The sequence below is a fragment of the Typopeltis vanoorti genome, chromosome 9, assembly GCF_054136105.1.
Source record: "Typopeltis vanoorti isolate ZY-2024b chromosome 9, IOZ_Tvanoo_1.0, whole genome shotgun sequence".
Taxonomy (NCBI): domain Eukaryota; kingdom Metazoa; phylum Arthropoda; class Arachnida; order Uropygi; family Thelyphonidae; genus Typopeltis; species Typopeltis vanoorti.
The window spans coordinates 74,008,776-74,026,627 of NC_143557.1; the positions used below are offsets into that span (position 1 = coordinate 74,008,776).

The 17,852-nt window shown below is 35.8% G+C and overlaps 1 protein-coding gene across 1 annotated transcript in view; it reads right to left on the bottom strand.

Moving 5' to 3' along the window:
- Window positions 1-17,852, bottom strand: part of eIF2beta (eukaryotic translation initiation factor 2 subunit beta) — a 164,654-nt gene that overhangs the window by 126,092 nt on the left and 20,710 nt on the right. Inside the window, exon 2 of the mRNA XM_090397454.1 lies at window positions 2,908-3,088. Within this exon, the coding sequence (XP_090253580.1) occupies window positions 2,908-3,088 (181 nt within the window). The remainder of the gene's footprint in view (window positions 1-2,907; window positions 3,089-17,852) is intronic.

Below are 17,852 nucleotides of genomic sequence, written 5' to 3' on the forward strand. Positions count from 1 at the left end.
TTCTGGCATAAACTAGAAATACACATGACAGTATAATGTCATGAAGCTCCCCGCTGTTATTGCCATTGAACCAAGGTGAACAGTAAAAAGTCGGCTAATAAGTCCCCTTAGATTAGTCCTACTCACACATTCTTGAATGCTAACAATGTCAAGTTCCTTCTTAATATCTTAATTTTTAATATCACTCTGCCACTGATGCCATCTGTTCTGGTCCCTAATTTTTCTCAGAATTCTCATGTGTGTGGTCTCTAATCTTTGATCAAGTGCCTTATTTCTAATCAAACTCTCAGATCCATAACTTAAAACTGGTTTGGACACTGTTTTGCATACTGCTAATTAATGTTTGGGCTAATTTCTCTCTTATTCCATATAAATTTGTTTAGCTGGCTCCTCACCATTCAGCTTTGCTTATTCTGTTGTCTATTTCCAAGTTTAATTTGCCACCTTCACTAAAAACTGCTAAATAGTATAGATATTTTGCTTCTATAGGTTCTCTATCGAGAATTCAACTGAAGTTTTCTGTTTCTGCCTATTTTCATAGCTCTGATCTTTTTATTGCTGATTTTCATGCCAAAATTTTATAGCTGTTATTCAGTTTAGTTGGAGAATCCCAGAGACTTGCGCTGGGCGAATGCAACATATAACATCATTTGCATAAAGCAAAGAGCTAAGTTTAATATCTCCAATTCTAATATCAGGTTTAATGCCACTTTATCTTGAAGTTTATTTTAATGTTTGGTGTTGAATGCTATTGCTACTTATTTTTGTTAATTGTTATTGCCTGAATATAACACTTAAACAGAATGGGAGAGGCAAGATTCGCAAAACAGTTGTTGGATGCCAAGATGGCAGGAAAAAGACCACAATCTATAGGTGGATTGATTCAGTTAAAACTGCCTTAGAAGACCAAAATGTTAGATGCAACATTATTGTAGCGCTGACAAGTAATAGACTAATTTGGAGAAAATTTGCTGATAGGAGATTAGCAATAGATTACACTTAATCATGTAGTTTTCTCAGAGTAGCCCTGAACACCCCTTGAGGATAGGACATCAGGAAATTGATAGTGATGATGATTACACCCACAAATATAAGTCAGCGATTTCTTAAACTGTAATAATTAATATACTCAATGTGTTTAATATGAAATGCATAAATGAATTTTAATTGCAAATTTTTGATATTAATTTGTATGTCTTTTCAAACAAGCTTAATGCAACAACCAACCTGTTTATTAAAAGCTTAAACAGTTATCACACATACTTCACAATTTTTATACATTTTTAGAAAGAAAGAAAGAACACCTAGTTGTGAGATCAGTATATACAGTGACCAAATATTAACTTAATATTCATATCAGTAAGATCTGTATTCTGGAAAATCTGGATATCAAGCTGCCAAAGATTTATAACTTAATGCATTTCCTAACTTTTTTTTTTTTTTCAGAATACCAAATACTATATATATAAAGCGACTTCATGAATGTTCTATTTAGGTTTTACTGAACTAGCTGCCATTATTCTTCTAATTTCTTCCAAGATTTTTAAGAACCCAAGCAGATACTGGCCAACATCCATTTACTGCAGCTTCAAATCCACTCAACCAACTTCTCTTCCTCCTCTTTCATTCCATCTACCTCTGTTCCTTGGAACAGCCTCCATTATCTATCTTCCTTAAAGACTAACTTCAAGCTGTTCATGAAACACACCTTTCTCTTACCAAATGGCACACTGAAAAATAATACAGGTTCTGCAATTTTCTACATGTGTGTTTGATACAAAAACTGTTAGGTATGATGCAAAAAGCCAGCCTGAAAAATGATTTAGTAAACTAAAGTTTTAGTAATTATTATGAAATGAAAGATACCTCCTTCTAGTTCGAATATATATTTCTGCTGACAGATTAGAAATTTTTTAAAACTTCCATGACTTAAAATTTAAGTTTACCAAAATATTATATACAGTAAAACCCCTTTTTTACACTTTTCAGGGGACTGATGGAAAAAAGTATAAATAGCAGGAAATGTAAAAAAACATTTTAAAAAAAGGCTAAAAGATAACTTACTGCTGGTATGCGAGTCTACATACTCGATTACAAAATTTAATAACTGAAAATAAATGAATTCATAATTACTTACATTTATCTATTTAAAAAAATCTTTAATTGTCGATTGTTTTTGCTTTTCGTTTTTTTTTTTTTTTTTGACATAGCGCCAGATTGCTTTGCAATGAGTTCAGTGCTTGACCTTTTTTTACTATTGTGTTCAAAGTGGACACAGAGAGTCCAAGATCTTTTGCTAAATGCACGTGTTCCAGCATGCCAATCTACACATCGCAGAATTGCCATCTTTTCTTCTACCGAAATACATTTTCTGTCTTTTTTCTCCATGTTACTAACATGGATAATCTACCACCGCAACTTGAAAGCAACTTTCACACACTAAATTACGTAGCAGAAATTCTGCAATATCAATTCGTACTGTGATTGAAAAATCACGGTATCATTCATCACTACATTACTGCTGCAGGTCACAATGATGGCAGAAATGAAACTACAGCCAAAAGCAATGCCATCTGGGAACAGAAATGCAGATTTCTGCAGAAATCGTTCAAAAAATCAGTATTGCCACCCGAGAAATAACGTCCACATCACGTTGTTAATGGCGAGAAAACAATATATCATAAGAACAGGCCTTAAGATGGGACCAGCAGAAAATGACGTAAATGGCAGGAAAAGGTAAATTGCGGGAACGTAAAAATGGGGTTTTATTGTATATGAAATTGTTTAATTACTACTGTAAGTAACTATATAACATTCGCTGGTTTGTAGAATTTTTTAATGACATTAAAAATTAATTTTTAATTAAAAAGCTAGCAAAATATTTGTACACAGATTTATGAATTATACCTTCATCCTTTTCCTTGCCCTCTTTTTCTTCATTTATTTCATTTTCTTCTCTAATATGGTCAGCTTCATGATCTACTTGAGACTCTGATACCTCAATATGAGCACTACCATCTTCCAGAGCACTGATATCAAAAGGTGTTTTCTTCTTCTTCTTCTTCTTCTTCAAAGATGGATCAAAAATCTTTAAAAAAAAAATGAGACTGTTAACTTATGCATAAGAAAGTAAATTTGAAAGATCTATCAAAAGAATCCAAAAACTTTTGATCTAACTCAAAATTCTAAAGAAGCAATATAATCAAACAGCATTTGGATTTCTTAATTCTTTGTGCATAAATGGTGATGGTGAATGCTTTACTGGATAAAGAAGCAGCATTCATTCTACTATATATAAAGAAGCAACGTTCATTATACCTCTACTGAGATAGCTTCCTCTACAAATCTAGACATTTTCAAGCTAGAGCCATTAAGTTGCACAATATGGCTGAACAATTCTTCACTGCTTTCTAATGGTATCTGTAAGTGTTAGTCTTGCTATGAATTAGCAGTTAAAACATTAGCAAAATATAAGGTAATTAATCTTCTTTGATTAAAGAATAAATGTTTCATGTAAACTTTTACAAGTACTTTGTAAAGCAAGCAAAAATAAAAATAGAAAGATAATATACATTTAAAAGGAATAATTAAAATTACAAATGTCCTCTGCAGAGGCAAATTAAAATATGCATAGGACAATAAGTTGACTTTAACAATACATGCTATAGTGAGAGCCATGTTGTAAAATGACACCACGGAAGTGGGAGTGCCATAAATAACTGAAGGTTTGATATCAATCCTCGCAGTCAACAAACTATTGTGCATACAAACATTTCCTTTTATTAAATATATAAAATGATTATAAAAATAAGGATTCCAACATTATACCTACAGAAAATTTTTTACAGTATTTTTCTATAATTAGTAGGGAAATCCAACCACCTTTTCAAGAAGGGATATAGGAAAGTGGAAGATATTAAGTAAGCATAAAAACATGCAAAAAAATACACAACTCACAAATTAAAACAGCAACAAACATACAATTAAGTTTTTAAAAGTTACTAGATTAATAACTATGACATATGGACTTGTAATTATAATAATAAATAAATACAGATGTCACTTACATAAATATATTATTTTTGTAGAATATTCGGTGGCTTCATAGCCATTTTCTACAAAAATAAATAATATATTTATGTAAGTGACATCTGTATCTATTTATTATTATGTCCTCTAACACGTCTGGATTTCAAATCTGTATGGACTTGCTCTTATCTATAGAGCACAACTATATATCATGCAATTAAATATGAAGACAGAGTGAGAGAATTCAAATTGCAGAGCCTTGTGAATAGAAGGGGGGTGGAGAGATATGATTGGTAAGGTATTGTTACCAGTTAATGAGATTTTTTTCAGAAAGCAGAGAGAGAAAGAGAGAGAAGAGTAGAACAAAAAGAGATAACCCTGAAACCTATATGAGGAGGGCATGAGCAAGAGAGTGAGGAGCAAGTTTTTTGCATTGAGTGGAATGCATTACTTGAGAGTGTGGTAGTGCAGAGACTATGAATCCACAAAGACAATTTTTAATGAAGTTAAATATGGAAATAGATGACAGAATTAGCAAAACCAGTGTGGTAGGAAATCAAATGAATAAATTTATATGAAAGAAAAGAATTAGCCAAAAATTAAACCAGCAGTATACAAGTTCAAACCAATCTTAATATATGGATCTGAGAGTGAACCCACTCTCAGATCCATATATTAAGGAAAAAAAGAAAAAAAAAAAACTTTTTTTTAATAACTGGAGACCACAGATATGATAGTTCTGAGAAAGATTAGAGTTGAGCAAGTGGCATTAATAGCACTATCATATTAAAAAACAAAGATATCAGAAGAGAGCTTGACACTGTTAGCATTCAAGAATTTGTTAACGGAACTGATCTCAGATGTTATGGTTACTTAAACAGAAAATGAGAGGAAAAGTTAGCAAAAGTTTTTTTTTTTTTTTTCAGGATGGCAGGAAAAGATCCAAAAGACTGAGATCTATGTGGATTGATACAGTAATAATAACAACTCCGCCTTGGGGGGGGGGGGGGGAATTTTCTCCATGCCAGTCCCAAGCTCAGATAATAAAGGAGTGGGGGAAAAGGGCTAATCACCCTTCCCCATAATAATTCCCTGATTACGGAAACTGAGAGCCCAAAAAAAAAAAAAAAAAAAGGCAGCATAACAGGTGTCAGGTGTGTCGGCCTGCAGGATTCCTGATGACTACTATTTAAGTTGGCAAGAGGATGATGCATAGATGAAGTTTCAAGGGCAAAGCCTACAGGAACCTTAGAAACAGACAAGGTCACCACTTTCACCCAAATAGAAAATGATAATTGCAACATGGAATGTTAGAACTATGTTTCAAATTGAAAAGACATGAGAAGTTATAAAGGAAATAGGAAAGTACAAAATAGATATTTTAGAGATACACGAGTTGAGATGGACAGGCTTTGAAAGAGGGAGAAGTGTCAATGGATATCAATTGTATTCAGGATCAGATGAGTCATGGAACACTTATATTTATTGCAGAGACAAGTAAAAACTTGATAAATTGGAAGCCCATAAGCGAGCGTATAATTAACATAATAACAGTTTATGCACCAACAAATGAAAAAAATCTTGAAAAAAAGGACAATTTTTATGATAAGTTATAAAAACGTATAGAATAAGTACCAAAATGACACAGTTATTCTTATGGACAACATGAATGCTAAAGTTAGCAAAAGAAATAATGAAGATGAGAGAGAGAGCAGTAGGTAACGAGTCATATGATTTAAGAAATGAGAAGCATTTTGTGATGACATAAATTCTTATCATTCGTAGACGAACTATTTTTCGATGCCTCTTACATTACGTGAGCATGCTTTGTTAGTCAAACTATTATCAGCGGAACAATAATGCCAGTGCTTGTCTTCTTGATTTTCGGCGTATGAAAAATTTACGAAAAGGACCGATTGATGTAACAAACTTATGAAAACTGATTCGGTGATTTCAATCTACTGGAACTCTAGCAGTGCAGGTAGGCAGGGGATGCAAACTAATCAATCACCAACAAGTTGAACAAGTTGCAACTGCTATTGTGGAACAGGAGATGACGAATGTGCAGGGTACCAGCAGTGCACGAGCAATATCCAAGCAAACGGATATTGCATACACAACGGTGTGGAAAATCCAACATCAGATGTTGAAGTTTTACTCGTATAAAATCAGTCGTGTTCAAGAATTGTGTCCTGGTGATGTGACCACACGAAACGACTTATCTTTGAGATTCTTAGTGCGCATGGAAGTGGATGATGCATGGCCGTGGCAGATTTTATGGAGTGACAAAGCGCACTTTTATTTGAATGGTGATATTAACACACGCAACTATCGCATTTGGGCTGCAACTAATCTGCACGTGTGTCTGCAGATGGCTATCCACTCACCCAAAGTCACAGTGTGGTGCGGATTTACGGCATATTTTATCATCGGTCCATGCTTTTACGAGGAAAATCGCCAAAATGGACCGGTGACCTGTTCCGTCAATGCTAACGGGTATGCCAATATGCTACAGAACTTTGTGGTTCCACAACTGCAGCAAAGAGTATGTCTCAATTCGACCATCTTCATGCAGGATGGTGCACTACCCCACATCGGACCTCAGGTACAGCGTGTTTTGCGACAACATTTCTCTGACAGAAGAATCATTAGTCGTACGTTTCCCACGCCATGGCCACCGAGATCACCTGATCTCAATTCTTGTGACTTTTTGGCTGTGGGGATTTCTTAAAATCATTGTGTATCAAGGGCATGTACCCGATATTCCAACTTTGAAAGGCCAAATAATGTTACACGTGAGACAAATCAATTCCGATATGTTGCGAGCCACTGTGGAAAATGTCGTGCACTGTATGCAGTTCCTGGAACATCAAAATGGTGGTCATATTGAACTTCATTTGTAATTAACAATAAATGTCATGAAATTGATGTGTGCTATCTTTCATTTGCCATTTAGTCATTCATTAGTCACACCTACTAAAATTAATTTGGCAGCGCCAATCCCCTGTTGGTGACTTTTGGAACTTATTTTTTAGTTAAATCGAATCCCCATGTTCCACTGTATACGTCTACCGAATATTAGTGTGTTTCGTCCAATACATTTCTCTCTAGAGGGCTCTGAACACTTGACGTTATTTTATAATCACCCGGTATATAAACATTAAAGTGTAAAATATACAAAATACTTAAACATGATATACAAGTCATAAGACACTCAAGAATAGACTACAATTGTATGTCTAGGTTGATTATCCAATCAACTGCACTTGGTGTAGCATGGATGAAGTTAGACAGGTTTCAATTTTTTGCACATTGGGAACATTCTACTGTGATATTTGTCTGGTGGGATAATACAGTCGCAACTGGGTGAGGCAATCATGCCCCATTTGTAAAGGTGGTCTGCACATGATTGGTGTGGATTCTGTTAAGGGTAGATCAAATTTTCCAAGGTAGGTCAAAAGTGCAAAGTATACCTTATTTGATCACAAAAGAAACGAAGATATTATGAAAGAATTAAACCAAGAACCAGTAATAGAAAAAATTAAAAAATATAAACATAAATGGATGGAACACATTCAAAGAATGAAAACAGAAAGATTACCAAAAGAAGCCTCAAAGTACAAGCCATTAGGAAAAAGAAAACCAGGACGTCCTCTTAAACGATTCAACGATGACTTCTAAGGCAGGAAGAGGCCATGCTAGGCCTAAATCCTTGATACACATGATGATGAGGTCAAAACCTGAAGGAATTTATGTTGGATCCACTGATTCATAGAAGTCCCCTATTGAAGTGTTACGCCAGGGCTCTTTCTACTTCTCCTTCATGTTAAAACTTGTCTCCACCAGATTTTTCGCTGTGAGAATTGGAGGCTGCCTTGACTTCGGTCTACTTATTTCTAGGGGCAGGATGTCTTTGTGGATTGGGAGATCTTGGGTTTCCATGATTTTGCTGTATTCATGTAGAAGAAAGTTGGATCTGCAGAGGTGGGATGTTGCTTAGCACTGGGAGCCAATAGGATGGGGTTGATTTCACAGTTCCAGAAATAAGGCACACAGTGGTGTTAAGCTGAGCATCGACCAAGTTTACATGGGTGCTATTCAGCCATATGGGTGAACAGTATTCAGCTGCAGAGCAAACAAGAGCAAGACCAGTGCTACAAAGCATTGAGAGACCCCCAAGTTCTGCAGAGTTTTTGCAGTATATTGTTTTGTGTTTTTAGCTTGAATGCTGTGTTAATGAGATGTGGTTTAAAAGATAGCTTTCTATCCAAAGTGATGCCCAGGTATTTTGGGAATCTGCTGTGGCGTAGCAGTTTGCCTGACAATAGACCATCCGTTGGCCTGGTTATTGTTAGGAGAAAGCATGAAACTTCTGTTTTGCTAGGATTTGGGCGTAATCTCTATTTGCAGAAATATACATCTAGGACTGCAAGGTCATTTGTTAGTATATTTTCCATTGTAGTAAAGTTGGTGTGTGTCTGATGGCTAAAGCAATGTCATCAGAGTAACAAAACTTCTTGGAAGCTGTAGTAGTTATAATCTGCGATGTATAAGTTAAAAAGGAGAGGGAGCCAGAACTGACCCTTGTGGTAATCCATTATCCAGTGTTCTTTGTTTATTTAGCTCTCATCCATAAACACTTGGAACAGGCAGTTGCTTAGCATGTTTTCAATTAGTTTAGCTATTGTTCTGCATGGGACCGCACAAAGTAACTTGCAGATTATGCCTTGTCTCCAGACTGTATCATAAGCTGTGGTAAGGTTTACAAAAGCCACAGCTGTTTTCAGGGATTGTTGGTAGCTTGCCTCTGTATGTGCGGTGAGTGACAATACCTGATCACAGCAGCTTCGTTTATGTCAGAATCTGGCCTGTTCCACTGGGACCTGTTCTATTATCTTAGGGGCAATTCTATATTGAGGATGACCCTTTCTAGGAGCTTATAAAAGGTGCTAAGCATGGCGAATGGTTGGTAATTTTCTGGTTTGTTGTTAGTTTTCCCTAGTTTTAAGATGGAGATAATTTTTGACCTCTTAAACTCTTTCAGAAATCTACCAGTCTGGAGGATGTCAGAGAAGCAAGCCAACCACTGTCGAGCTTTTTTGGCCTGACTTCAACAGGAAATCAGGATGAAATCCATCAAAACCTGGAGCCTTGCCTGGTTTCATATCCAATGAAGCAGTATTAATATCTTCAAGAGTGAAAGATCAAGAATATAAAGGGTCTGATGGTCTGCTATTCTTCAAATATGTAAGTTCTCTTTTTATTTGAAGAGTGTGCTGCTTGTTCTTGGCAGTATATCTTGATGTGTTGACAATATGTGAAGCATATTGGTTATGAGAAATAGCTGATTGTTCCTGGACACTCAGAGTGTCACTACCTAGTTTTCTTAGAAGGCTCCATGCTTTTCTACTGCAGTGCTGAAAATCAAAGTCTTTCTACAGTCTCAGTCCATTTCTTCTGTTGGCTGGTGTCAAGGCTGTGAATGAGTTCATCTGCAATGTCAGGGTCACCACACTAGGTATTCTTGATAAAGGTTTTTTTACTATCATTGTCCCATCCAGGGATATACTTCTTGTGGAAGCCTCTTGGTATGGTCTTCTTACCTACAGCTAAAACAGCTCCCACGAATTTCTTTTAATTATTGCTTGTTGGAGGAATCCAACGGACATATTTGTTAAGATAGGCAACAAATGTGTCCCAGTCGGCTTTCTGGAAGTTCCAGAGGGAATGTTGGATGGATATGACAAGGGATACCTGCAGGCCTACCGCTAATATAAAATTGGTCTGTGCTGGCTTCACAGAAAGTTGAACAGACCTCTTCTCGATGTAGGTAACGGTCGCCCATTGTTGTCTTGAGTGACAAAGCAGAGGATGGGGTTGTACTCCCTGTTCCAAGCTGGTGACCTGAAGGAAGATCTGCCTTTTGTGCATGTTGTGAATTTCTGCCCATTCAGTCAAAGTCTCTCTGCTTTCATTGTTGGAAGTATATTTCCATAGCATGTCATGGCTGTTGAAGCCACCTATATCGCAGGGTGGTTGTGCTGATAGAACTTGCAGAAGTTCTACCAGTGCACAAGAGGACTAGGGGGTTTATACATGTTGGTAATGGTTATGTTCCCTATCTTGGTTGTTATCAGATGCAAGCCATTAACAATGTTGGTTGTAATGAGTTGGGAATCTTCTTGGGTACTACATACATAGGTGGCAAGGCTGTGTGCATGATGGTATTGTCCGACCACAGATGCGAGACCCTCGGCTGGCAATATGCCAAGAAGAGTCAATTTATGTTGAAGGGAAGAAAGGAATAAGGCGATGTACAAATTGGTTACCAACACGCAAAACACATGCTTTATACATAAAATTTTCAAACTGTTGTGCAAGCAAAATAGTTACCACTTTAAAAACTAGAATTTTCATAAAAGAAAAGCTAATTTTCAGACGTATAATAATAAACACTCATCCCATGAAACATACTGATTATCCTATTATTGGAATGGATTCGCCTTCTTCTGCCATGTGCAGAAGTGTCAAGGGGTCTTGCATCTGTGGTCGCACAGTAAGTGGCTCTAATGATAATATAACCAGGAATTCGACCCCTGTGGCAGATTTGGTCCTCATCCTTACAGTGAGTCTCTTGGACAGAAACAATGTCGACATTGTTGTCGTATAAAATCTGTGAGAGGTATTCACATTTTGCTCTACATATACCCTCGATGTTAATTTGGCAAATTCGAACAGGTCCAATATTTCTAGTCATCTTGCCTAAGAGAGGTAATTCGTGTGTTTGAGTTCACGTGTGCAGTAACCAGGAGATCGAGAAGATAGTCTGGTTGAATGAAACACATAATATGGTGAGAGGTTGATTTGATTTAATTTTTTTTATGGTGCAAAGACATCAAGGGTCATATTGTGCCAGGACATAGGTCATAGCAGTACATATGTTAATTGGTTAGTAAGACAATCACAAACATTCATGCCATTGGCAGGATTTAAACCCAAGCATGTTGGCTGGAGAGCAGATATGCTAACCATTCGGCCAACCAGGCCACTTGGTGAGAGGAATCTCATACAGAGAGAAACACTGCGCAGGATAATAAATAATGGAAGAGCAAGAGTCATGTGGATAAGCAAATTAAAAGTCCGTTTTTTGGATTTAGCAAATAGGCAGAATTGCTAGAGTGGGTGGTACACTATCTTTCAAGTCTATCGCCTTGGAAGACAGTGGTACACTACGGTTATTTAATGACCTAAGGAAAAGAAGTGCTCATTGCATGCCTCCTGTAGTTTTTTTTTTTTTGTCAGAAAGGACCAACAACAAAAAGCTTGTTTCTTTCCAGACAAAATGGACCACTGATGGGCTTGTGGAGCACAATACAGCCATTCCCAGCCAAATCAATTCTACTTTCCTGTGGTATGGTGAGGCAAGTCTCACTGCCTTGTAAGCATCTTCTCTAGTTGGTAGAGCTGCTAACTAAACCTCAGGTGCCCTGTAATTCCTTTCTGCACTGTGAATGGCCATTCCAGAAAACTTCTTCCACCCCCTCTAACCTGCACTGCCTCTACAACTCCTCCTCTTCATGTAAGTCGAGGCCATCCTCTCTCTCTCTCTTTATTCATCCTGGTGGTGACCAATTCATCACTCGCTTGGACCATATTGCCTGTGGCATCCATTAAACATGTCCATACACTGTAAAGATCAATGTGCCAGGTGGTGCATCTCTTCTTGCAAATTCAATCTCTCCACAATGGTCTCATTCTGCACTCTTTGAAGGCGAGATATACACATATGTCATCATAGCTATCCATCTCTATAGCTCTTATACTACATGAAATATTCCAATGTGCCAGCACTGCATCAAGATAAATCTTAAACAGGGTTAGTGACATTCTGCATCCTTGTCTCAGACTTTTAGATGCTACAAACTCAACTGATGCCAGTCCTTAACAGTTGATCTGTATCTTCTATATATGTATATCTCTGTCGGCCTGGTTGGCCAAGTGGTTAGTGTACCCACTCTCCAATTAATAGGGTTCGAATCCCACAGTGGGCATGGATGTCTTTCATTGGATGAATTTCATTACCCGGTGTGAACCAACCACCCCGAAGGGTTCTTCTTCTTTTTCTTCTTCAACCTTTTGGTTCTGTCCACTGCTAGACGAAGGTATCCCGATGATTTTCCAGATCACTCGGTTTTCTGCCTCTCCCACCATCTCACTCCTGCAATTTGTTCCAGTTCATCCCTCCACCTTCTTCTCGGTCTTCCTCTTTGTCTTGCTCCATCCATTGGTCTCCACTCTGATTTTCTAGTCCATCTCCCATCACTGCATCTGGCAATATGGCCAGCCCATCTCCACTTAGCCTGTTTAATGTATTTTACAATATCCATGACACCTATTTGAGATCTTATCCAGGTATTTGTCTTCCTATCTCTTAATGTTATTTTTAGCAAACTTCTTTCCATGCAATGTTGTGTTGTTCTCAGTTTTTTGTTTAGGACTTCTGTTAAAGTCCATGTTTCTCCGCCATATGTTACGACAGGAAGTATGCACTGGTCGAAAGCTTTCCTTTTTAGACTCATAGGGATGTTACTTCTCAATATGTATCTCATTTTCCCATAAGCCATCCATCCAAGGTGAATTCTTTGTTCAATCTCTTTTCATTGGCACTCCTCAAAGGATAACAATTAGCCCAAATATACATATGAATTAACTTGTTCTATATCATGGTTTTCAACTTTGACAGTTCTATGGTTAATATATTTATTCATCATTATTTTTGTTTTTTCTCTATTTATTTTTAATCCAATTACTCTGGAGGTTTCATTTAGCTGATTTAACCTTTCTTCTAGATCTTCAAGATTATCTGCTATTAGGACAATGTCATCTGCAAATTTCTGATGATGCAGCATTTCTCCATTTATGTTTATTCCTTTTGTTTCTCAATCAAGACTTCTAAAGACTTACTCTAACGTAGCTGTAAATAATTTGGGAGATATGGTGTCACCTTGTCGGATGCCTTTTTTTGTATTGGGAACTTTTCACTATTTTTATATAATTTAATTACAGAAGTTGTATTATTGTAAATATGTTTTAGTGTTTCAATATATGGTTTCTCAGTTCCCTGGGTTTCAAGTGCTTTTAGTGTTGCAGATGTTTTAACTGAATCAAATGCTTTTTCATAGTCTATATAGGCCAGACATAAGGGTTTATTGTATTCAATTGATTTTTCAATGAGCTGTCTTAATGTGTGAATATGGTCCAAAGTATTGTAATTCTTTCTAAATCCAGCTTGTTCACAGGATTGCATTCCCTCTAGTTTAGATTTTATTATATTATTTATAATTTTTGTGAAAACTTTATATATGGTGGGGAGTAGGCTTATAGGTCTGTAGTTTTTAATTTCTTCCTTATTGCCCATATGGAATTCAAAGACATGTATTAAACTTAAATCCATGTTTATTTTATGTTCATTGCATTCTTTCAATTTAGTTATAAATGACACAGCACATAGTAATTTAGAACTTTTTAGTATATGTTCAAGTAACCTTGGAGGGTTACTAACTATGTAATAATTTTTTTTTTAAATATTACAAAAAAATTTATATATAAAATTAGATAAAAATGGAAAGAAAAAAAAATAGGTTTGCTATTTTTTGTACTATAGGTTTGCTAATAACCTTTCACAGATAGGAACCACATAATATATATAAAAACCTCTTTTTTGTTTAGTGCAATTGACCATATTTTTACAATACACATACTAGGCGAAAAATACACAGAACATAACAAAATAATCTGTCACAACTTTTCAGACCTTCAAAAAGCTTTTGACTCAATATCGCATGAGGCATTATGGGAAATTTTAGAACATTATGGTATTGACAACAATTAGGATTATTAAATCTCTTTATTCCTCATCTGATATGAGAATCGAAATTAAACATTACAGCAGTGAACCGTTCCGGGCAGAACAGGGGGTAAGACAGGGATGCATCTTGTCCCCTCTTCTTTTTAATTGTTTTCTGGAATATGTCATAGATGAAGCTATTCATGAATGTGACACTGGAATGGTTGTGGACTAAGAATAAATAACTTACGTTTTGCAGATGATATCTCACCTAAACCTCTTTTTATGCAAATTTTTTTAACGTGAATTGGGATATAAAAAATAATTTTTTTTATGTGATTTTTATTCACTTTTACACGACCAACCTAAAGCCTAAGTTAGGAAAAAATCCATAATTCAAGAAAATTCTGAGAATTTTGTAGAATTGCATTCTCGTTTCAATTATGAAACTTCTAAATTCTTATGAATTTCATTTATTGGGAATTCCCCGAATTACATAACTGACTGTGCATAAAAAAGCGGTTCTTAGCAGTTTAAATTTGGTGTTTGAGTAGACAACACAGTTACCGCATTTTTTTGCATTTGCATTTTTTAAGTGAAATCAAAATAAAAATTGCGTTATAAAATTAATAATTTTGCCAAGAAATAATAAATGGTAAGCTATATGTAATTTTCAAACTTTCATTTCATTAACTGAAGATTTTAATCAAGCCCTCACATGATGTTGCCGAATAACCAAAAAACAAAAGAAAGCCTTTTCCTTGGATATAAAAATTCAAATTTTAGATCATCTTCAAACTGGGGAAGGTGCAACGGCTGTGGGTAAGCATTTTGAAGTCCGTGAATCAACTGTCAGATCTATAAAGAAAAATGAAGAGGCTATTAGAAAAGCAGTATGTCCTGGTACGAAATCGAGTGCGAAATTATCATACACAAGAGATGTTGTTCTAGAAAAGGCCGAAAAAAGCTTTAGTGATGTGGATAGAAGATAATGTACAAAAAGAATTGCTTGATGGAATTTCCATCAAGCAACCAGCATTGAGATTTTATGAACAGATTAAAAAACTGCAGCCAGATACTTCATCTCAATCGAGGAAAAAATATGAATTTCATGCAAGCAATGGTTGGCTGGCTAAGTTTATTAAAAGACATGCTCTTTATAATATAAAAAATTAAAGGTGAAATGGCATTTGCTGATGAAACAGCTGCTCAAGTATTTCCACAAAAACTTGCTAAAATCAATGAAGATGGAGGTTATACTCGTGAACAATTCCCCAAGCAGCAAAGGATTGCATAACACTCCTATTTTGTTCGAACGCTTTAGGAGATCGGATGTTAAAACCACTGCTCATAAATCGATCATTAAGACCACGGCCAATGAAAGGCGTAGATTTTCAAAAATTGCCAGTTCATTGGATGGCCAACAAAAAAGCTTGGGTGACCATTGATATATTCACTGAGTGGTTCCACAAACATTTTGTGCCAGAAGTTAGACGCTATTTGAATGACAAGGGTCTCAAATTTAAAGTGCTTTTGATTCTTGATAATGCACCCGATCATCCTGCAATAGAACACCCAAATGTGCAATTTTTTTTCTGCCGCCCAATACCACATCATTGCTGCAACCTCTAGATCAGGGTATAATTGTGACTTTTAAAACGTATTATGTCAGACGAACATTTCAGTACGTTTTGAACAAGCTAAATGATGATGAAACACTGTCAGTTATGGATGTGTGGAAAATAATTTCAATTATGGATTGTATTGATCAGGTTCGATTATTGTTATCTGAATTGAGACCAGAAACTATGAATGCATGCTGGAAAGCTATTTGGCCAGCATGTGTTAAAGGGAATGCTCCTGTTCCCTTCAATCATACTGCAGAATTCCCCAATATAATAAGTTTGGCTTGTAAAATTGGCAGAGAAGGATTCGATGATCTTACGTCGGCAGATATCGAAGAATTGTTAATTGATAAACCTCTTAGCAAAGACGAAATAGTAGAGATTGTTTCTGAGACTCCTGAAAGCGAAGAAGTTAATGATAATGATCAAGATAATCCTACTTTTACTGCTGATATAATTAAAGGAGGTCTTAAACTGGCCAGTAATTTAGGCAATTATTTTGCCCGACATGATCCAAATGAAGAATGTGCTGGGAAATTTTCACGTGAGCTTAAGTTGTTAATATCTTCATACAGAGAATTATATCACGGCTTATCTAAAGCATCAACACAGTGATTAATAACTGAGTTCATACCTAAAACTATTGAAACAACCAGTGGTACTTTTGTTCAAGACATGACAAGAAGAATTCCACAAGTTGAGGAGGAAGTCGATGACGATAATACCATATCTAGTAGTTCTAGTGATATTAGTCTCACGAAAACAAATGCTTTCACGTTTATTGTCAGAAACTGATAGCGAATAACATAATTTTTTTATAGAATCCTTAGCAAACAACTGAAATGAATATGTTTTTTTTAAGTTATTAAAATTCATTATATGTATGTGTGTTCTCCGTGAAATGTAAATAAAAATCTTATGATCCTAACGAATTTAATGTTTTTATATTTCAGGTTTGGAACCAATCATCACTTTTTCTATGGAGTCAGTAGTTCTTTTTATGCAAATTCTATTTACGTGTAATTTTTAGGAACGTATCTATCGCGTAAAAAGAGGTTTAGGTGTATATATATATATATATATATATATATATATATACACATATTCTCTTAAACTGATGATTGACTCCCTCACATTGATCTTCTTTGCCCTTTCATAATTCTCTTTCCTGCGATCTGTCTTATGATGAAAATATTATCAATACAGGGTTTTCCAGCAGTAAAGCCAGCATGTTCATCTGACACACAAAGGCAATACTCTTTTCTAAACTATGCAGTTATTATAGCAAACTCATGGAAGCCATCACATTAATGCATCCATAATTTGAAAAATCATTCTTATTACCCTTTTTTTAAAGATAAGAGTTCATATGATAATGCATTTTTGAAAATTATGGAGGCAACTACCATGTTTGAATAAAAACTTTAGTTTAATATAACTAAAATCTAAATTCGATGTTTCGACCTTTATGTCAAAGTCATCTCCTGGAGCATACAACTATACACAGAACAAGCTACACTGCAATCAAACTGGTTTGTTAAAGATAATGACCAACTGCTGCAACAATTGTTAACCTGACCTCTGGTGAAAAAAAAAAAAAAAAAAAAAAATTATACATCAATGCTAGAGTCCTATATTAGTGTTATCTGTTGGTTGTAGAACTACACTGGGCGTAACAACAAGTATCTATCTATATACATATATTAACATCATAATTATACTTGTACATTCCAGCCAGTTGGTATGGAATGGTTTCTAATACTAGCTGAAGATTGGCTAGAGTCCTGACTTATGCTGGATCTTATATATTAGGTAGGCTGAATGTGTGCCATCCAGATCCTTGGAATTTTCATGCCACCTTTGTTGTTGATATTTGGGTGGTTTATCAGGATTTTGCAGGCTTCCTTAAATTTCCTTTCATAGCAGGTTTTTATGTGGCGTAAAGAGTGGGTGCTTTTCCAGTTGATTTGGGGTAAGGTGTTGAGTGCGTGGTCTGAGAGGCCTGCTTCATCATAATGGTTATATTTAATGTATCTAATGTGTTCTTTCTTGCGTATAGGGATTGTCTGTCCTGTTTCACCAATGTATGGTAAGTTACAGGTGCAGCAGATGCAATAGACTCCATGATGTGCTAATGGGAGGAGAGGATCCTTAGAGGAGTTGAACATGACTTTAAGTTTAGTGGGTGGTTTAAAGGTGGCATTGAGGTTATAATGTTGTAGGATTCTAAATCCTACAACAGGATTTAGATTTTTTAGAATTCTAAATCCTAAAAAATCAACAGAATCCTACAACATAGAATCCTACATTTAGAATTGTAGGATTCTAAATCCTACGTTTCCGCCACGCTA